The sequence below is a fragment of the Neomonachus schauinslandi genome, chromosome 9 (assembly GCF_002201575.2).
Source record: "Neomonachus schauinslandi chromosome 9, ASM220157v2, whole genome shotgun sequence".
Lineage (NCBI taxonomy): Eukaryota > Metazoa > Chordata > Mammalia > Carnivora > Phocidae > Neomonachus > Neomonachus schauinslandi.
Window position 1 is genome coordinate 26,729,665 of NC_058411.1, and position 21,869 is coordinate 26,751,533.

General features: G+C 53.4%; 1 protein-coding gene across 6 annotated transcripts in view; it reads left to right on the forward strand.

Moving 5' to 3' along the window:
* Positions 1-928: 928 nt before the first annotated feature.
* The window catches only part of LTBP2 (latent transforming growth factor beta binding protein 2), a 100,790-nt gene continuing 79,849 nt past the window's right edge, over positions 929-21,869 (forward strand). For 2 of the 6 annotated variants that reach the window (XM_021679785.2, XM_021679787.2), the window contains exons 1-2: positions 948-1,836; positions 8,456-8,526. In XM_021679785.2, the coding sequence (XP_021535460.1) occupies positions 1,343-1,836; positions 8,456-8,526 (565 nt within the window). In that variant the 5' untranslated portion in view covers positions 948-1,342. Of the gene's footprint in view, positions 1,837-8,455; positions 8,527-21,869 lie in introns of all 6 variants that reach the window. The other 4 variants (XM_021679790.1, XM_021679788.2, XM_044917877.1 and 1 more) reach the window with 4 other exon arrangements.

A 21,869-nucleotide genomic window follows, 5' to 3' on the forward strand; every position in this document is an offset into this window, starting at 1 on the left:
AACAGTAGGCTGTGGAAATGCACTGGGGACAGCACACTGGCCAGGCCTTCAGGCTTGAGGGCAGGGGGCTATGGCATGAATGATGAGCTCATTGTTGGAGGTAGTCAGATGGGTGGCAGTCAGCATTCTTGCACCCCGCCCCCTCGCCGCCAACTCAAGGTGTGAGCACACACCAGCTCAATCAGAGACTCATCGATTCCCTCCCACCCCTCCTCTGGGACATACCCCAGGGTAGTCCAGAGAACGGGCTTCTGAGCCTGAAGCAGGAGGCCAGGATTTTATCCCCTTTTTGGACACATGCTGTTTCCTGGTGTGACCTTATTCAAGAGCCTCTATGTCTATACCTCTGTTAAAAAGGTGGTATCTCTTCCAGGATCCGCCATCGCCGCCCCAGGCCTCGCCTGGACCCTGACGCAGCAGGAAAAGGATTAGGATCTAGGAGCACAGGCGGCGGGCAGCGGCTGCAAGGTGGCGGAGGACGCAGCCAGCTCCACTAGAGGGCGCGCGCCCCCCGGCGACCTTCCAGCGCGCTCGCACCCTGCGGCGGCGAGGGGTAGGCGAGCTCCCCGGCTGCCCCGCGCTGCCCCGCGCTAAGCCCACCCGGGAGCCGGCGCCCCCACTGGCGGGGGCGGGAAGCGGAGGGGCCGGGCGTCCGTCCCTCGGGGCCCGGCCCTGTCACGCCGATCTTAATACCTCTCCTGGCCTCCTTCAGACCTTCGAGGCCGCAGCCTTGGTCCTGCAACCGGGAGTTTGTTCCAGAGGCCAGAGGCAGGAGATAAATTCGGGACAGGTCAGCAGTTCGAGCTTGACCAGGACGAGAGAAAGGTGACCAGGCGCCCCTGTCCCGGCAGGCGTCGTCTCCCCTGCCAGCCGTCGGGTCAGGCCTGCGCTGCCCCCAGCTCCTCACGGGTTAACCCCCCTTCGCCGCCCGCTCGCTTCCCGGTGCCAAAGTGGGTGTTGCTGGAATTCCTCTCTCCCTCTCCCGTAATGAGGGGGCTGAGCTGTCCCTCCGAGGAGGGGGCATGGTGTAGATAAAAGAGACGAAAAAACAGGGGGAAGTTTCCAAAAATAAAAGCGTCCGTCTGCCCTTCAGAAGGCTGCAGAGACGCGAGAAGGCGCGAAGGTGCAGCGGCGGTGCGCGCCTGGCTGGAGACGAGCGGACGCCAGGCTCGGGGCGCGCAGCCCCGGGACCGCTCACGCCGCCCAGCCCTCGCCCCGGGAAGGCTGGCTTGGAGCCCCTAGACCGGGAGAAGCGGGCCGCCGGCCGGGGAGCGGAGCGCGGCCGCCGCAAGCCCCCGGGGCGGTTCCCCCCGCTCAGCGCTCTCCAGTCGCCCCCGGCGCCATGAGGCCCCCGACCACCCACCGCTGCCCCGGGCGCGCCCTGCAGAACCCCTGCGGGGGCCTCCTGGCCCTCACTCTGGCTGTCTTCTTGGGCATGGGCCATGCTCAGAGGGACACGGTGGGAAGATACGAGCTGGCTGGCAGGGACGCGAATCGGCTGCGGCGCCCCGGGGGCAGTCACCCCGCAGCGTCTGCAGCCAAGGTGTACAGTCTGTTCCGAGAGCAGGACGCGCCAGTCCCGGGCTTGCCGCCCACGGAGCGGGCCCAACCCGGCTGGGGGAGCCCCCGGAGGCCCGCCGACGCGCTGGCCAGGAGGCCGCCCCGCGCGCAGCAGCCGCGGCGAGCCCAGCCACCTGCGCAGACCTGGAGAAGCAGTCCCTCGGGCCAGCAGCAACCCGCAGCCCGGGCCCGGGCCGCCCCGGCCCTCCCGCGCCTCGGAACCCTCCAGCGGCCCGGGGCTGCGCCCCCAACCCCGCCGCGGGGGCGGCTTACGGGGTGAGCACTGCAGAGGAAAGCCGGAGGGGGGGGGAGGGAGCGAGGGTGGGTCCCCATGTGCTCATTAGTGGAGGGATGTGCAGGCGAGAGGAGAGGGCCCCGGGCTCGTGCCCTTGGTTCCTCCGGGACCAAGGCGGCCTCAGGACTGCAAGGAAAAGCACGGGGGTCCTCAAGCTGAGGCTCGGAGATCTGACCCACTTTTGTAGAGTTGAGGGCAAAGAAAAACACCATCCTCACCCTTTCGTACCAGCTCGCCGAGACCTGACGCTAAATCCTTTCCCAAGGCGCCCATGCTTTCTCCTGCCCCCCGCTAACCAGTGCCCGCAGATTCCCGCAGCACCGCGGGGATCCGAGAGGGAGCCCAGAGGGGGCAGCGGGGTGGGCGTTCCGGTCGCCTGAGGCCCTAGAGCGGTTGAGCGGGCTCAGAGCGCAGGTAGGTGGAGGACGTCGGGGCCCCAGAGTGCCAAGGCAGATGCATCTCCGGGAAGCGGGCTGGCAGGGAATCCTGAACTTGGCTACAAGCGTACGAGTTGGGACGCAGGTCGGGCTGGGCCCGCGCGCGGCTGGACGTGGGAGGGGGAATGGGCTCGAGGGCACTTTGGGCCGGAAGCCCGCTCGCGCCGAGCTGTGGCACAGTGGGTACGTGGGAGAGGGGGTCTGTGTGTGCGCCTGTGCAGCTAGGTGTCAGCGCGCGTCGCGCGATCTGCGGGGCTGTGTCCCCCAACCCGGCGATTTGCTTTTTCCCCTCTCCCCGGGCACCCCTGCTGCCCGCTGGGGGCGCCCTCGCAGCGTCGGGAGGCTCGGAGGCAACCCCATCCCCATGTCGGGGATCCTCATGGCTGAGGGGCACTTGGCCTTGTCTGGGTATGCCATGTGTCTCCAGAATGGAGGGCAAAGGGAGCCCCGGGGAAGGGCGGGGCTGGAGGAGGGCAGGATCCGAGAGGCTGGGAAGGGCTCTGGCAGCCCTGTATGGCCTGGGCCCAATTTACCAGTTGATTTTAGTCCCAGTGCACAGCAAGGACACTTGTACCCTCAGTTCTACCCTGGAGGACGGTGTGCCTGGTGGCCTTCTGCTCCAGGTTTTCCTTGGCTGCTGAACTCTTCCTATTTCCCCAGGATTGCCTCCCTTCATTCAGATCTCTGCTCAGACAGGTCTGCTCTGGCAGACCTGCCCCACCCTGTCTCCCTTCATGTGCTTTACCTGTTTCTGCGTTTATTGCCCACACCAATGTCAATTCTACAAAAACAGAGGCTTTGTTTTGTGCATTGCTGTTACTAGTGCCTAGAACAGAGCCTGCAGAAAGTTGATATTCGTTAAGTATCTGTTGAATGAGTGAATGAACTCCCTGCTGCCCCAGCAAGGCCCAACTTAGAACAGGCGGAGAGCAGACCCATGCACTGCCAAGTTGCTTACACACAGGATCAGTCAACAAGTGTTAATGGAGCACCGACTGTGTTTCAGTTTTTTCCTTTCCTGACGTGTGCAAGTGAATACATGCTTCCTAAGAGCAAGTGTGCAGAGCCTGGGACAGGGGATGGGGGTTCAGAGACAAAGGCATTGTTCCTGCCAAGAGAGCAACTCAATTACTTACAATGCAGTTGGAGAGATGAACAGATATGTACCAGTGAATGTGCTTACTAGTAACGGAAGCTTCCTATTAAGCATAAAGGATTGGGACAGTTATGGCTGAGGAGCTCAGAGGAGCTGAAGTCCTGTGGCTGGATGGGCAGTATGCAGGGAAACAAGAGGGGAGGTGGCAGGAGTGGGGCCCAGAGGTGTAGCACTGCCCAAGGCTGAGGGCTTCTCACTGTTGGCACTGGCCTGGGGGTAGGATGGCACCCTGGTGTAGGGAAGCCATTGGAGTGAGACTGGACGCAAGGTTGGGGCAGATCATGGAGGAGCTTATAGCTTAGGCATTTAGGTGCAAGTTGGGGGAAGGTAGAATAGTGGAGGTTGGGATTGGAAGGGTGCACTATTAGAAGTTGTGAAGTGAGGTGGGGATGTGCAAAGCAGATTGTCACCACAACAAAGCTGATATATGAGCACAGGTGTGTAAGGACACGGGCTGGGTGCCACCCCTAGGCACCTGTCATACACAGGTGCACACATCAAATCACATGTTGGGTTTGGCTCCTCCCCCAGATTCTTTTCTGCAGCTTTGATTAAGGGTGGGTTCCTCTGGCAGTCCACGCAACCACTCCAAGTGAGCTGAGTAGCAATCTTGTCTGTCTGCTTCCTCTGTGCAGGCCCATTCTGGCTCATGGCTTCTGGCCAGGCTGACCTCTGGCAGTTGCCTAGTGGGCTGCTCACGGCCAAGGACCAAGTGCCACCTGCTGGTGAAGCTTGGAATTACATTACTACTCTGGGCGATTCTTCATTCATTCAACAAATATTTGAAAACCTCCTGTATGCCAGGCTCTGTGCTGGACCATGGAGCTACAGCAGAGGCCAACACAGCCAGTGTCCTCACAGAACTTGCATGTAGTGGGGATTTATTGCACACAATGAAGATTTATTAAGCATGTGCCAGACACAGTTCTAGTGTGTGGGATACATTGTAACCACAGCAGACACAGATCCTGCACTAATGGAATTTATGGTCTACAGAGGACTTTTAAAGCCATTGTTTCACAATATTCAGTGTTTCTTGAACTAGCCTCACAGCCTAATAATTTTCCCTGCTCTTTTCTCTCTTGTTCTATTATTTTTCTTTAAATTTACACACTGTAAAAAATAGTACGATTTTGTATTTTATCTATTTTAAACTATTTTATATTATGAGGTTTTGTACAAACATATAAAAAAAAGTTGGAAATAATATAACTAACAATCCAGATTTTTCAAACCTGAATATTTTGGCATTTTTTGCTTTTGATTTTTTTAGTTTAAAATCCCTCCATAAATTTGTCTCTCTCTTCCCAGAGTTAACCACTACCCTGAATTTACTCATGATTCCACTGTATGTTTTTACACTATTACTACAGATGCATGCCTCCATTAAATACATAATATTGTTTTGCATATTTTAAACTCAGATAAGTGATACCATACTGTATTATCCTCCTACAATTTGCTTTCTCGCCTCCTCATTAGATTTTTGAGTCTAGCCATGTTAATATAATCAGCCCACGTTTATTCGTTTTAACTGTGGTATATTATGCTGCTGTCTGAATATACCACAGTTTACCCATCCTCCTGTTTTTGAACATTTAGATGACTTACTTTTTTTTTTTTTTTTTGCTATTGCAAACAGTGCTTGACTCATTTTTCTACACAAATAAATTCATTTTTCAAGGACACTTTGTATCACTATCATGGTTGAAAATAGTACCACTTGGCATAAAAAGAAGGTAATTGTAGGAAAATTGAAATGAAAAGAAAATGTTTTTAAATTCTAATGGTGTCTAACTAGAAGCTCAACCGTGTGGTGTGTTCTTCCTATTGAAAAGGGAGACTAGCAAGTGTTGAGGGAAGGACCTGGCATTGGGACCCAACCTCAGACTGATTTTTTTTTTACTGATTTAATCAGGCTAGAACGATCACTGAAAAGGGGGTCACTTTCTCACCACGTGACTCGCAGTGTTGAATGCTGTGGTTGTGGAAACCTAAAACCCCCTTTCCTAACCTGGGTGTGGCTCATCCATTATTTGGGAAACAGTGGATTAAGTGAAACAAGAAGTATTAAATGTATACCACGTGTCAGGCATTGTGTTAGACACAAAGAGGAATAAGAAAGAATTCTCAAGATAGTCAAGTTGGGGACACATATGACCAGTAACCTGAGATAATCAGGACTAAATGACTGCAGTGGATGGGGAATGGGGAAGGCAGAGGATATATCAGGGGAGGCTTACACAGAGGAGGTAACATTTGATCTGGAAGTCTTGGATTATGCAAAGGATTTCAATCAGCAAAGAGAGGGAAGGCATTCTAGGCAGAGAGCAGTTTAAGCAAAGGCACCACATCAAAATGTGGCCCTATGTGGTGCAATTGCAGGACAACAAATTTTGTAGCCTTGGAGGATCATAGCTTTGGTTGTGGAAGGTTGTGGAGACAGGACAGGGGATGAGGGCAATTAGACTGCATAAGCAGATGGGGGCCTGGCCGGCTTCAAAGGGGCCAATGGAGAGTCAGGGGAGGTTTTTAACAAAGGACCAGTATGATCACATTGGTCTGAAGTGGACCAGGAGCTGTTCCAGGCTGTTGGCCAGATGTGTCCCTAAAGGTTGGACAATGATGCTGGATCCTGAGTTGATGTTTGCTGAGAGGTGTCACCTGGAAGCCTGGGCTCATATGATCTCATGGTGGTACCTTCCAAGGGGTCAGAACCATTGAGTCGGATATGCCCCAGCTAGTCAGACTTACTTGCTCTCTCTAGCTAGCCAGAGCCAGCTGAATTGTCATCTCTCAGCTGAATGGTCATCTCCCAGCTGAATGCTCATCTCCCACCTTCCAGGCCTCTGCCCAAGATTCGAATATTGGCCTCGAAAGAACTCTCAGAGTCCCCCATTGATTTCCTGAATCTCTCTTGAGTGCCCTTCCAGCCCCAGCCTGGCCGCCCCTGCCCGGCAGCCTTTGATTCTGACCAGGCCTCGCTGTGTTCCTGAAGGCCCTGAGGGGCAGGCTGCTGCCCCCTATAGTTAGCTACAAAGCTGTCCCGAGGGCATCTGGGGTGACAGCTGGCTCAGGGGACCTCCTTGGGCTGGGCTCCATGCCATGACCTCCCAGTCAAGTAGGCCCCTCAGTCTGTGCTATCTGGACACTAACAGACCCTAGTTCTTAGAAAACTCTCAGGCATGCAGTCTGTTTCCTTGTGAAGACCTCCTTGGCCTCTAAGAGGACTTGTCACCACTGCAAGGCGTAGTGACTTCCAAATGCGTGGGTAGTACACCCATCCCTTCCTCCAGTGCGCACATTCAGAAAGCCTGGGTATGAGGACCAGCCCCTTCCTCAGAACCCAGCAACTTGGGCCCTGATGGGGAGGAGGCTCTCATAGAGCCAGGAAGCAGCAGAAGGCCGCGGTCCAGAGAGGCTCTGAGGTGGCCAGGATGGCCCAGCTTTTGGCTGGGAGGACATTCTGGGATCTCGCTGGGAGGCAGCTCCCCACAACTTTGGGCCACAGGGCTAGAAATGGGCTTCAGCTTTTCCAAGCTGCAGGAATTTATTTTGAATGTTTTGTAAGGCTCCAAAACCACACAAGCTTTGGGGTTCACTCAAATGTCAAATAAACTCGTAAACGAGACCAGATGCTCAATCTTCTGTCCACAGAGGTCACAGGAATGGCCCCCCTCTCTGCACCCTGATTCTCCAGCTCATTCTCTGCTGCCCCACTCAGCCTGTTTCAGTGAGTGCTCAGTAGACAATTTCTGATGGTAATAATGGGGTCCACACAGCCAGGGCCAGGCCCAGGCCGTCAGGAGCCTTCCCCGGGGGGAACCCTTCTAGAGAAGTCACCCAGGTCCAGGCATTTGGGTCTCTAGATGGAGAGTCAGGGCTGGTGAAAGCTGCTGGTGCTACAGGGGCTTCACCACACACCTGAAAGCAAAGTTTGAGTGAGTTGGGTGAGTACCCCAGCAGTTACTACAGACCAGTTTCTCCTGTGGGGGCCCTCAGTGCTGGCACCATAGCTGGGGAAGGACTATCCCCCATAAAATAAGTTCCATTCGCCTGCCCAAATAAAAAGAGCGTGCTCACTATGCAGAGGCAGCTTAACCCAAGGCCCCAGTTTCATCTTCCTACCAGCTCATCACCTCAAGCCCCTCTTTTTTTTTTTTAAGATTTTATTTATTTGAGACAGAGAACAGAGGCAGAGGGAGAGGGAGAAGCAGGCTCCCCGCTGAGCCGGGAGCCCGATGCAGGACTCGAACCCAGAACCCTGAGATCATGACCCGAGCCGAAGGCAGACGCCCAACTGACTGAGCCACCCAGGCGCCCCACCTCAAGCCCCTCTTAAATAGAAATTCTATAACCCCAGGTCCCTCTGTCTCCCCTTGCACCACGCACCAGCCTGCCCAAGGGCAAGGCTCCTCCCACGCACATTTGTTGGCTGATGATGAATATGTGTTTCCCGAAGACTATTTTATGTGTGTTTTCCAGCTTCGCTTAGATAGTCAGCATTTGTGGGGCAAAGGACCATGGTGTTTATTTTTTGGTGAGAGGCAATGTAGGGTTGGAGCTTGACTTAGAGGCGGGGCAACTCAGGTTTGAATCCAGCTTTGGCACTTACTCATTGTTGAGCCTCGGCGGGTCACTGAACCTCTCTGAACTTGCTTTTTTCATCGTCTGCATCATCACTGTCATTAATTGTCCTAGAGAGTGCCTTCTTTGTGTTAGGGAAAACAGTCCAGCTAGGCAGGTACTATTCCCTCCATCATACTGCTGGAGAGAGTGAAGTTGCCCAAGATCACGCAGAGAATGACGGGATTCAACTGTCAGATCTGCGGGATCGCCAAGTTCTTGCCCCGGGGCCACGTGGACTCCCTAGAGAAGGAGGACGGTCTGGCCAGCCTGGCTGTGTTCCCGGGGCCCTGCCCATAGAGGGTGGGACCATCCAAGGGGCTCTGGGAATAGTACCTTTCTGAGCACCCTTGTGCTGACCCAGTTTTGCTGACCCCACAGGAGGAATGTCTGCGGGGGACAGTGCTGCCCAGGATGGACGACAGCAAATAGCACCAACCACTGTATCAAACGTGAGTGCCTCTGCCCCCTCCACCGTTCTCCCCCTCTCTCCTTCAAGGTTGGCCAGGCCCAGGGACTCCGGAACCTGGAGCAAAGGTGTCTTCCCGGTCTGCCTCTCCAGAATGGAGGCAATGGACGGTGGAAGGGAGATTTTAAAAAGGCCTCCAGCTGAAAATGACTCTCAGATAAAATTCCCCACTTGTGTTTTCAAAGCTTCCCCTCCTGCTGCCCCACTGTGTTGGTGCCCCGCTCGCCCTGTCCGTAGGGGCCCTTGGGCGCGCACACACCCCTGTGATCTGCAGCACATGCCTGGCCCCAGAACCTCATTTCTGAGCACCATTCACCTTGCGTGCTATGGGAATCCCCCTCTGCCTTGGCGCCTGCCCCCGCCGGTCCTGGCCTCTGTCAGGCCCCCTGCCGGCATGAGGCTGTCAGATGAGGCTCCGATCCCATGTCTGGAGCAGTCTCCCTTCCTCCTGGCTGGCCCCGATGAGAGCAAAGAGAGAGTCGTCATATTAGTTATGTGGAAAGCAAGGAGTGAGGCAGGAAGAGCGAGGGCCCCGATGCCCAGGCCTTCACTCACAGGACAGAGGCAGTGCCAATAAGAGCCGATGGCTACGCGGCCCGCAGTTTGTGCCAGGTACACTTTACGAGGCCCATGGGGCAGGGAGGACCACTATCCATTGGGCAAAGAAGGAAACTGAGGCACAGGCAAGTCACTTGTTCAAGGTCATGTGGCCTGGAAATGGCAGGATTTTGAACTCAGGTGACCTGACTCCAGGATCCCTCTTCTTAATCACTACACCCTGCGGCCAGATAGCTTATCTGACCTCATCTTTCCGGGGCTCACTTTCTGCACCTGTGAGCAGAGACCAGCTACTCCCACCATGCCGGCTACTCCTGCTGGTTCACAGCTGAGCATTTGCTCTGCGCCCCCCACTGTGCTAAGCTCTTCACATGTCTTTTTCGAGCCTCTCAATAACCCTATGCAGTGGGTGTTTAGTCATCATTCCCACTTACAGACGAGGACGCTGAGTCTTGGCTTGATTGGGAAACACGGCCAAGGTAATGCTACTCCAAGGCCTAGAGCCGGGGCTGGATCCAGGCGGTTTGACTTCAGAATCCCATACTCTTCTCTGTGGGGGTTTGTTCCCTCCCAACCCCAGCTGAGCCCCAGGCTTTCTAGAATTTGGAATCCTCACAGGGGAAAACAGATACGGGATCTTTCTCCTTCACACTCCAGGGCTCCTCTTGAGGTCTTGTCAGCTCCCGAGGCCTTTAGGGCTGGCCCAGGAGCCCCGCCTGACTGCCCCCCTTGCCACTACCTTCTGCCAGGCCCTAAGCCTGGCTGCAAAGTCTCAGTCTCACCAGAACCCCTTCCTGGCCAGCGACAAGCCCCAGGCCCTATTCAATGTGAGGGTTTCACAGCTAATGGTCTATGACAAAAACCTGCGGTGTTCCCAGCCCCAGTGGATGCCCTCAGCTCTGATTCTGAGGCCTCCTGAGATGGGGATGGGATGGGGACACGAGGGGGATGCTGGTTCACCCAGCTCTTGGTTCCGCTTCAAACCCCATGGCCCTGACCCTCTCCCAGCCTGACGGTGAAGCTCATGCAGAATCTTGGGTCTCTCTAAGGGTCTCCAGGTAGAGAAACCAAAACCCCCAACTCAAAAACGAACAGCAAAGCAGATCTTTCCCCTGAAAATTCTTTCCTTTTCAGGGAGCCTGGATGAGTGGGGCTCTCAGAGGACAGGCCCTCTCTGGCTGGGGGCCGAGATGGGGGAAAGACCCTTGTCCTTCAAAATGATAAAGATGAAGACAGTGTGCCTCGGGTGGTTTTGCTCAAGGTCACAGACTCATTGGAGGAGGTTCAGAGACTCAAAATCAGCAACTCCCGTGGGCAGAGAAACCAGGGATGTGGGTAGCCAGAGGGTTTCATGCTCAGCAGAAGCTTTGAGGTTGGGCCCTTGGAGCCTGGGCACTAGTATATTTTTAAAGCACCCCAGGCAATTCTAGCCAGGGCTGAAGACCACTGAGCAGGGTTTGGTCAGTCATAGGAAGATGTGCAGCGGGGGCCCTAACCCAAATCTGGATGTTCCCACGAATCCTCTGGGATCTTATTTAAAGTGCGGATTCTGGGATGCCTGGGTGGCTCAGTCGGTGAAGCGTCTGCCTTCAGCTCAGGTCATGATCCCGGGATCCTGGGATCGAGTCCCACATCAGGCTTTTTGCTCAGGGGGGAGCCTGCTTCTCCCTCTGCCTGCCGCTCCCCGCCCCCCGCTTGTGCTCTCTCTCTAAGTAAATTAAATCTTTTTTAAAAAATTAAAAAAATATAAAGTACAGATTCTGATTCAGCAGGTCTGGGCTGGAGAGTCTGAGTTTCTAACGAGCTCCCAGGGGCTGCTGCCGTTGGTACAGGGACCACACTTGGAGCAGCAGAGCCTTGGTGCACCCTGGAGGACCAGGGAGGGATTTGGGGTGGGAGATGGGGAGGAGGGTTGGTATGTTCTAGGGAGCTTGGCAGAGAGGGTTGCGGAGATTTGAGTTGAAGCTGGAGCAGGGTGGCTTCAGAGGGGCTTGGCCTCTCACCAGCTGCCCGAGGGCTCTGGGCCTGGGCCTCGCGCTCCGGCCCTCCAGCAGTGGAGGTTCTTGGTTTCCTAACTTGTTCATGATTTTCCCGGGGTAGTCTCTGCCAAACTGGAGTTTTGACGCTGGAAACTCAAGGTTGGGTGAGTCGGCAGATTGTCAGAAGCAACGTGTGTGCGTGTGTGTACCCTTGTGCCCCAGCCGGAGGATGCTCCAGCATGCTGCCAAATCCCCCTTCAGCCTGGGAGTCCTCAGCCCCCCTATTTCTCTCCCGGTCATTCGCCCCACTAGACCCTGGCCCGCAGGCTGGCAGCCCTCCTGGAGGAACTGCCAGTGGGCATTAGCCTTTCCCACTTGAAGTTGCCTTGCCCACGGAAGGGCTGTGTGCTAATGAGTGGGGCCTTGTGCTGTTTGCTTGTTGCCATTTTGCTGCTAAAGAGCCTAATGAGAAGCACGTGGGCGGTGGGGTGTTGCCTCTGTAGAATGTGGGGCTCTTGGCTCCACACCCTGTCAGCTGGTCCTCCTGCTCCCCCCCGCCCCCGCCGCCCCGTGGTTGGTATCTTCCTCTCCCCTCCCCACTGCTGCCCTCCTGGCTGCATCCAAGAGTGCCAAGGCTGGGGAATGCTCAGCGCTCTTTCTCAGCAGCAGTTTCACACATGTGGGGTGCTTCCCTGGCCAGCAGGAGAGGGGCCGACAAGGAGGGGTGGGTGACCTACCCCCACTGCCAAGAATGAAGTCTAGTCCCAGAACCGTGTGGAGACTCAGTCTGTCCCCTGGTCTCTGCCAGAAATCTGTGGGTCTGACCCACTACTCAAGTGCAGGGAGGGATGGCCCTTGTCCCCTGGGCCGTCGCGCGGCCCCCTCCTTCCTCCTCTCAGAGAATCCTCGGTTGCTGTGACCTCCCAGTCCATCTGCCTGGCAGGCCCCTTCCTTCGTCCCTGTCCGGTCCCTGGACCTCAGGGAGCCACTGCACCTGCAGATGGCCATTGTTGGAACCCCAGCTCCTCACTCCACCTTGGCAAGGTCAGAAGTTGGGCTCTCATCTCCTCCTCTGGTCGCGGTATCTGCCTTCCCTTCTGTGGCTTTGCCAGCTCTGCTACGGGGTTTATGGGTTTATGTATTTGTGGAGGCAGCTGCCGGGGGCCTGCCTGAAGTCCTTCCTGGGGCGGGGGGGCGGGGGGCACCGTTGAGTGTGGGCTGACTGGATCCTGTTTATAGTTAGGGCTTTTAGGAGACTGTCCAGCCTTCCCAGACTGGCTCACCCCCATCGCTGCCCAACACACACACACGCTTTGGGGGCTTCTGAAGGCTCACACTGGGGAGGAAGATTTGAAGAATTCTTTGATTTCTCATTTTCTCTCAGCCGAGATGCACAGAGGCTATTCTGGGCGGGGCAGAGGGGGTCCCGAAGCTGTTGAGGAGGGGGGTAGGTGGCTTACCCCACCATCTCCACCACCAAGCAGTAAGGTTCAAAGTTAAGAGCATGTGCTTTGGATTCTGGTGCCAAATCCAAGGAGTTGTGGATCTGAATCCCAGCTCTGTGTCTCCAGGCAAGGGACTGGCCCTCTTCTTCCACAGAGCCTCAACCATAAAATGGGTATAACAATCTATATAGTGTTGTTTTTGAGGATTAATAATAACACTGTAGCTATTACCGTGGGTCAGGTACTATTCAAGGGACTTGATATTGTTAATTTTTAATCCTCACAATCCTATAAACTAGATTTGATCTTTCTCCCCATTTACAAATGAGGTTAGCTATTCGCCCAAGTCATGCATCCAGGAATCAGCAGAGCCTGGATGTGAATCCAGGTAGCCTAGCTCTGGAGTACAGGGATCATGCTCCTGATAAATGGGCAAGTCTGTGTAGAGAGCCTGGCACATGGTGAGTTTAGCTGTCATTTTAATCCACATCCAGGAGATTGTGCTGACTACCTGGGTTTAAATGCAAACTCCACCACTTAGCTATGTGGCCATGAGCAAGATGCTTACGCTCTCTGTGCTTCAGTTTCCTCACCTGTAAAATGTGCCTAGTGTTAGTCTCTGCCTCACAGAGTTGTAAGAAACAAATGAGATAACTCAGGTTAAAAGTTTAGTCCAAGGCCTGCCATGTTCTCTGTGCTCCATACACGTTTGGCCTTGACACCGAGGGCAGGGACTGTGTCACATGCCCCTCGGCATGACCCAGTGGCAGGTGCTCATCGGACACAAGGGAAAGGCTCAGTAAGCATGTACTGAATAATGCAGGGCCTATCCCAGGACTATGCCAAGAGGTCCCCTTTTGCTGCCTCACTTTTATTAACCCTTCCAGAAAACTCAGGAGGTCCTGGAATGGGCCTTGGCATCTGCTCCTGCCTTCCTGGTCCAGAGCCTCTGAGTGCATGTGGCTTTTGTTCTGGCTCACATCTCAGTGAGATGAGGACCCCATACCTTCTAATGTGGCCCTGATGTGGCCCCACCCATCCCATCTCTGTAATGACTCATCCCATTGGGCAAAACTATGGTCAGGTGGGTAAGAGCCCCAACTTTGGAGCCAGACTCCTTGGGTACAAACCCTTCCTCCATCACTTAGTAGTATGGTGATCTCAGGTAAGCTGCTTGGCTGCTCTCAGCCTCAGTTTCTCCATATGCTGAATGGGGAGAAGAATAGCACCCATAGGGGTGCCTGGGTGGCTCAGTCGTTAAGCGTCCGCCTTCGGCTCAGGTCATGATTCCAGGGTCCTGGGATCAAGCCCCGCATCAGGCTCCCTGCTCAGTGGGAAGCCTGCTTCTCCCTCTCCCACTCCCCCTGCTTGTGTTCCTTCTCTCGCTGTGTCTCTCTCTGTCAAATAAATAAAATCTTAAAAAAAAAAAAAAAGACAATGCTTTAAAAAAAAAAAAAGAATAGCACCCGTAGTAGTTATAAGAATGAAGAGAAGTCATACATGTAAAGAAGCTAGCCCAGGGCCTCATAATGGTAAATGCTGAGCAAACATTAGAGAAAAGGGTCACGGCAGGGGTGGGATCACCACCGACTGGTTAAGAACTTCCAGGAGCTAGAGTCTGGAGCCTCTGTGTGGCTTGTCTCTGGAAGAACCGTCCTATGAGACTCAGTAGTTGGCAGGGAGTGGAGGAGAGCAAGGTGAGAGGTGGCTAAGGGGAATAATCACATGACCTCAGTGGAGACCCAACTAACGTGAAGGGTATGGTCCTAGCAAGAAACCATCGTCTCTCTTCCCACCACATATGGGTACCTGAGATTTTCCTGGTGAGCAGGCACATGCCCCCAAGGCTCTTTGCTCAAAGAAGTATTTAGGAGATGTTTTTACCCAGAGGATCCTGAAGCCAGGTGCTGTGTCCTGTGTCCACTCCCAGGGGAGTGCCTACTTGGTCCATGTTTGGTAAAGGACTGAGTAGGTGCAAGATCACATGGGTGGCCTGGTAGTTTCCTTCCTCCATCCCCAGCCTCCTCTTCTCGCCTTCTTGGCTGGCCTCTCCTTTTCTACCCAACATCTTAATGTTGGGCTTCCCCAAGACTCTGCAGATCTTCCAAATCTCCCATACAAAGAGGGGGGCCATGGGAGCCAAGCCAAGCATTAGTTGTCCCCTATTATTGAGCACTAGTAGGCACTATTAACTATAGTTATAGTAGTCAACAATAATAATAGCAGCCACGCTCTGTGCCAGGGACCACACTAAACATTTTAATCCCTTCACCCCGTGAGTGGTCACTGTGTGATTCTCTGCTGTGCCAGGACTGAGTCCTGGGTCCTCTTCTTTCTCGCCGCACCCTTCCTGGAATGATCTGATGTATTCCCATGGATGGAAATCTGCGCTGACGACACTATATATATATATATATATATATATCTTCAGCCAGCCCTCTCCTCTGACCGCCAGACTCCTTCATCGGGATGCCTACTCAACATCTGCTCTTGATACTCCCCAGACATCCCCAGGCCCAGCTTGTCCAAAACAAGCTCGTGGTTTCCCTCCCTCTGTGCCGGCTCCCCTGCCCAGGTATTAACCACCCTGTTAAAAGGCATCCCCACCTGCCTGAAGGCTCGAGTCAGACACCTGGGGGCCATCAGGGACACCTTCCTCACCGAGCTCTTCCTCTTCAGGTTTCACTTCCTAAATCTCCTGGGAGCCTATCTGCTGCTCCCTGCTTCCCCGGCTGCCTCTCTCATCCGAGGCACCAGTGTGGGCTCCTGGGTGATGGTTGTAGCCGGCTGCCTGCTCTCCCCACTCTCTGGTTCTCTCTCCAGACATCATATCATAACACATCGCTGTTCCCTCCTTCCCGCTGCCGTGAGCCCAGCCTCATCTCCCAGAATCCCCCTCGCTCACCCAATCCAGCCTGGACTCCTGGAATACACTGCCTGCGGGTTCTTGCGCAGGCTGCTCTGTTTGCTTTCCCTCCTCTCTTTATGTGGCCGGCTCCCTGTCCTCTTTCCCGTCTCTGTTTCAAGTTCTCTTCCTCAGAGGAGCTCCCCTGACCACTCTGTTGGGGCTTCCCTACACCAGCCTTGTTATTCTGGATCCTAGCCCCTGGATCTTTCTCCCTCCATAACCCATACCCACCTCCATTTCGGTTCTTCTACTTACTTGTTTGCTTGTTTTGTGACCATCTCTCTAAGTTGGAAGCTCCACAAAGAAAAGGACGACGTCTGCCTTGCCTACCATCCTAGGTAAATAGTAAATGTTGGATGCGTGATCATTTTCTAGATGACACTGAGGCTCACAGAGGTGAAGAGACTTGCCCAAAGTCACACAGAATTTAAACACAGGTCTCTTTGGGTGCAAGGTTGTTCTCTCCTCCATGCTTTTGTCCTGACCTTCGTTGAGTTGTAAGCAGGAGTGTCTTCCCTCCCTCCTGATCTTCCCGGACCCTGGGCAGGGATGTGGTGCTGCCACAGAAGGGCTTGGTGGCTCCATGTCAGCCACCGAACTATCTTCCGGGCCCTAGAGCTGCTCCCCTAGAGAAGGCTGGTTCCTGGGCTCATCCCTGAAGGAGGCTGTCCCGGGAGCCCATCCCACCCTTCTCTCATCTCCAGAGGCCCCAAAGCCCTGCCTTTTCCCAGACAAGGCCCCGGGGCTGTGCGGATAGTTGGGTAACTCTTCGGCTTTTGGACAGGAGACAAACCCAGGCCTCAGCCCTGGGCCACGAGTCCTGCCCAGTGGTCTCTTTCCTCATGCCTGCTGGAGCCGGTGGGAATTGGGACTGCTCCCTGCCCTTGGCCTCCTGCCCCTGACTGGCCCAGCATTGTGGCATTTGTTAATGCAATTAGCAGGGCGGTCCTTGCTGAGGGGCTGGGGGCCAAGGTCTGACTCACACCTCCCCTTCCTCCCCTCTGGCCGCCAAACGGTAGAGGCCCGCTTGGCCTGCCAGACGGCGTCTGCAGAGAGCACACGAGGGGCCAAGAAACGGCATCTTTCTCTCATTAGAGGCTTTTATGTGAACACAACTGCTATTTTGGAGCCGGCTGCTTGGCTGGCCCCTGAGCCCCAGGGCCGTTTCCAGCCGTCCCGAGCTGGTCCCAGCACAGCTGTGGCGGGAGCAGGGCAAGTCCTTGAGGACCTGACTTCGCCCACAGCCTGGGGGCTCGGGGCCGAGCTTGGGGCCTGGAGACACGGCCCCTGGGCCGAGCCCCTGTATGGAGAGGACAGGTCCGGGTGGATTCTGAAGACACGTGTATGGGGACCAGACAGGGATTTCCTTGGCCTCAGGGATCTCTGACATCAGGCCCCTTTCTGTAGAAACCAGAGGTCAAGGCTGTGGAGAAACTGCTGAAGGCCTAAGTGGATTCCCCACCCCTATAAGAGAGTTTCCAAGGCTAACCGAAACCTCTGGGTGGAGGCCGAAGGTGGGGTGTCCAAGGCAGGGCTGAGATAAATACTGAGGGTGGGTAGGCCTCTGGGTGTGGAAGGGGACAGGGCCCCATCCTGAGGGAGGGACCGCTAACTCAGTGGGTAGGTTCTTTGTGTCCCACTGACACAGATTTTAGGAAAGATGGAGATTTCATCTAGGGAGCAGCTGAGCTTCAGGTGTGGGGGTGCTGGGCCCAGAGTCTGATCTGGAGCTAAGGTTCATCTTCCAGACAAGAGGGGATGGTGCTGGAGGTCTTAGAGGAGACACAGGGTTAAGGGACCCATCTTGAAGTCAGTGCCTCATCTAATAGGTCACAGATGGAGGGAGAAGGTATCTCTGGGCGGTGGGGGTGGGGGTAGGGATAGAGAGCGGACCAGCTGTATTCAACACCTGAAAAGCAGCCCTGCCTCTGTACCACAGGGCTTGGTCCATCCCTTTACCCAGGGCCTGACATTGCCTTTCCCTGGGAAAACAGTGGTGGAAGAGAAGTCCAGAGGCTGGCTTGCCTCTGCCGCTGGGAGATAGATGGTGGTTTTTCTTAAAGCTTTGCAATGCAGTACAATAGAACTTTCTGTGCTGATGGAAACGTTCTATAGCTTGTTGTTCAACATGGTAGCCATGAGTCGCATGTGGCTAATGTGACTGAGGAACTGAATTTTACACTTTTTTTTTTTTTTTAGATTTTATTTATTTATTTGAGAGAGCGAGAATGAGAGACAGATAGCAAGAGAGGGAAGAGGGTCAGAGGGAGAAGCAGACCCCCCGCTGAGCAGGGAGCCCGATGTGGGACTCGATCCCGGGACTCCAGGATCGTGACCTGAGCTGAAGGCAGTCGCTTAACCAACTGAGCCACCCAGGCGCCCAATTTTACACTTTTTTAAAAGATTTTTTATTCATTTATTTGACACACAGAGAGAGAGAGAGAGCACAAGCAGGGGGAATGGCAGGCAGAGGGAGAAGCAGGCTCCCCACTGAGCAAGGAGCCTGATGTGGGGCTCCATCCCAGGACCCTGGGATCATGACCTGAGCTGGAGGCAGCTGCTTAACCAATTGAGCCACCCAGATGCACCATTTTATTTTATTTTAATCAATTTCATTTTAAATAGCCGCCTCCAGCTCACAAGCTGCAGCATTAGACTGGAATGCATCCTCACTAGCATTCTGTTTTGTAGCCTTTGCAGACATGACTTCTGCAAAATGTCCTAAAATAAGACAATTAACCACAAAGCATTTGTCCCTATCATGGGCAAAGGGCAGTTAAGACATAAGCCCCCAGATGTCAGCAAAAAGAGACCATCAGCATGTTGATATTAACCTAATAGGTAGACAGATATGTGACCAAAGCCCTGATTGGCATGACTCAGCACACCCTGATTGCTTAAGAAAGTTCCACTGAAGAGCTCATAAAAACCCCTAAACTTAGAAACTCTGGGGGCAACCTCTCAAGCCCCCTTCCTCTCTGGTAGCTTTCTACTCTTGTTCAATAAACGTTGCCTTGCTGCCCACCAAAAATAAAACAAAAAAGACTGTAGTTCATAGCACAGCCTTGGAGAATGCAATGCCCTTCCACAGCCACGATCTCTCTTGCAACTCACATAACTTTTTGAGGCAGGAATTTTCAGCCCCATTTTGTAGATGAGATCATGGAGGCACCAGTCCAAGGTCACACAGCAGGGATGTGCCTGAGCTGGGGTCAAACCAGATCCTCCTGACTCCCGGCCTCATGTTCTTTCTAATACCAAGTAGCTGATCACAGAGGCTCTGAGCGGGTGGTAGGAGCAGGCCACACGGTGAGAGCTATTTCCAGAATCCCTCTAGGCCTGCCTATTCTGAGTTTGGTCTCCTCCCAGAGGCAGGGGTTTGTGTGGAAAATCTGAGCAAATCTCTGCTCCACTGTTTTGGAGCCAAGTGAAGGTAGAAGGGGCACAGCCAGAAGGTAGGGGGTTGGAGGAACGATGCCTTCTATTTCTTACTTTCAAAGCAATTTCGGGAGTTTTCTTTTTATTCCCCTCTCTTTTGGCATCCTGCTAACTGCACAGAGCTGAACTCCCAAGGCTGAAACTTTCCACATGTCCAATCCTCAGTGAGGAGGAGAGGGCCAGGAGAGTGTGGAAAAGCCAGGGTTCAGGAGGAGCCCAAATTATGAATGGCTGAGAGCTGGCATTGGCTTGTGAGCACAGGGAGGCTGATAGAGCCTCGCTTGCTGGTTGTCTGAGGATGGTGGCCTCTGGTTGGCGGGGGAGTGGCCGGGGGGGTGGGGAGGACGTGCCCTCGATGGCTAAACATGGACATCAGGGCATCCCGCTCCACAACCTTTACCAATAATCAATCAATGAATACACACTAAAGCCATATATCCCATCCTGGGTTGAATTCTCAAGTATAAGGCATGATCTCTGCTCTCGTGGGAAAATGGGAGACTTGGGGCTCCAAGAACAAAACATGAAGACTTCCCTGCCAGCCATGGCTGGGAGTTTTCTCTCTTAGAATTCTCATAGCGCTGCATGGAACTGCCTCTCCCCGGGCCCTCGGCATTTCCTTTTTTTTGCTTTATCCAACAGTCCCTGCCATTGTCCATTCTGACATGGATGGTTTCCTTTCTGATACTTCAGCTCTGTAATCTGTGCTCATTTGACAGGAATGTTTTGCTTCAGTCTCCTTTCAACAAGAGGCCACATGACCACTATGGCCAAAGGGTCCCAAACTTTTGGATTTCATGCACCCATAAAATATCCCCAGACACCACAGTTACCAAACTACACTTGGCAGCTTTTCATTTTGCCAAGTGAGGATGTTAGAAATCCAAATTACCATTTGCCATCACTTTTAATGAAAAAAAAAAAAGAACACACACACAAAAAAACAGAAAAGACACGATCTCAAAATAAAGGATGCTTTTTAAATGGGAAAGATAGCATTACACAAAAACTCAGGAAATGTTTTGTTTATTTTATGGCAGACCAGTAAAAACTGTCATAAGAATGTACCCTTTGACAGATGGGCCCTAGGAACCACCACTTTGAGCCATTTGGGGGTGATTTTCGGGGTAGTGGAGAGAGAAGAAAAGAGTTTATGTGCCAGACTCATGATGCAGATGCTCGGCTCAGAACAAAAGTGTGACCACTTTTAGTGAGGATGTCTGGTGGCTCCCTGCATCTTGCTAAAACATGTACAAATTGAGAGAGGATGCAGATGGAGTGGGCGAGAGCTGGCTCAACACCTCAGAAAACCTGACACTTGTTGGAGGATCTTCCTTGGCAAATCTGACCTCTGTGCAATTTCAAAAATGGTTGATCCAGAAAGGTTATATTCCCAAGCAGGTTTTTTCCATCAACAAATTGGGCTGGCTTGGAAGCCTTTTAGAACTTTTATTTACCACAGTGTTACATAAGTATATAAAAGCTATTTTTATGATTTCCCCCAACCACCCATTTTGTACGAGCTGTTCATTGCACCCACCAAAGTTTGCCAACCCTGGTCCGAGAGACTTGCAGTCATGCAGTGTTCATGGAAAACCACTCAGGCCTTCCCTTTTTGTTTCCTCCCAAAACTAAAGCAGGGCCAAGACCTGCCCTGGGCAAACCTGCTTCCCCAGTGTTCACCAGCCTTGGTTTGGCTGCCGGGCTGGTCTCTGGTGGTGGTGGTGATGGGGCCTGGTGGGTGGTCAGGTGGGGGCCAAGTCTGCTTGGGCAGATGGAGTGGCAGCCAAATCCTGCCATTGTGGCACTTTGTTTTTGGGGAAGCGCTCAAGTTTACAATTCTCTGACATGGTCTATTTATCTGGAGACCTGGGGCTTGCCAGGAAGTCATGCCAAGGCACTGAGGAAAATGCTCTGGCATCAGGATCCAACTCATGTTTGGAATCCTGAAGTGAGACCTGGTATTTCCCCCACTCTCCCCTGAGTGAGCAGATTGCCCTTGATTGACATGATGCCCAATCAACTCATCCTTTGTGTCTCTGATCAGCATCACTTCCTCTAGGAAGCCTTCCCTGACTTTCCCTTCTTCCATGTGAGACAGTGCTTTTTTTTTTTTAAGATTTTATTTATTTGAGAGAGAGAAAGTGAGAGAGCATGAGTAGGGTGAGGGACAGAGGGAGAATCAGACCCCCTACTGAGCAGGGAGCCCAACTCCAGGCTTGTACCCAGGACCCTGGGACCATGACCTGAGCAGAAGGTAGGCCCTTAATCGACTGAGGCACCCTGAGACAGTACACTTCTTAAGAGAGAGGTCCTCTCGGGGCACCTGGATGACTCAGTCAGTTCGGCAGCCGACTCTTGATTTTGGGCTCAGGTCATTATCTCAGGATTGTGAGATCTAGCTCTGAGTTGGGCTCCGTGCTTAGTGTGGAATCTGCTTGAGAATCTCCTCCCCCTCATCCCTCCCCCCACCCCATGCCCTCTCTCTCTCTCTAAAATAAATAAATAAAATCTTAAAAAAAATGAGAGGGGCCCTTTCTCCCACAGGCTGAGCTCATACCTAGTGAGCGCTCTATGAATGTTCACCGAATGAATGCATGAGTTGGTAAACATGGTCCATCATCATCTAAGATTTCTGGTGTGGGCTTTGGAGAGGGATGGGGTCCTGAAGTCTCCACCACCTGCAAAGGTGCATTTGGTGGCTGACTGGAAGCCAACAGATCCCTTTGTTTCATCATCGGCTCCGGGTCAAGGTTCAGAAATGGTAGGGAGGAAGGACCATACCAGCCCTGCTATGGGGAGGAAAGAACCTGGGCTTTGCAGTCAAACAGACCCGGATTCAAATCCTAGATCCACCACTGACAGGCTAGGTGACCTCAGTCAAGCTTTTAGCCTCTCTGAGCTTGAGGCATTATTTATAAAATGAGAATCATAACCACACTGCAGAGTGTAAGTGCTCCATAGATAATAGCTGCCGCAATAAAAATAGGAGTTCTTG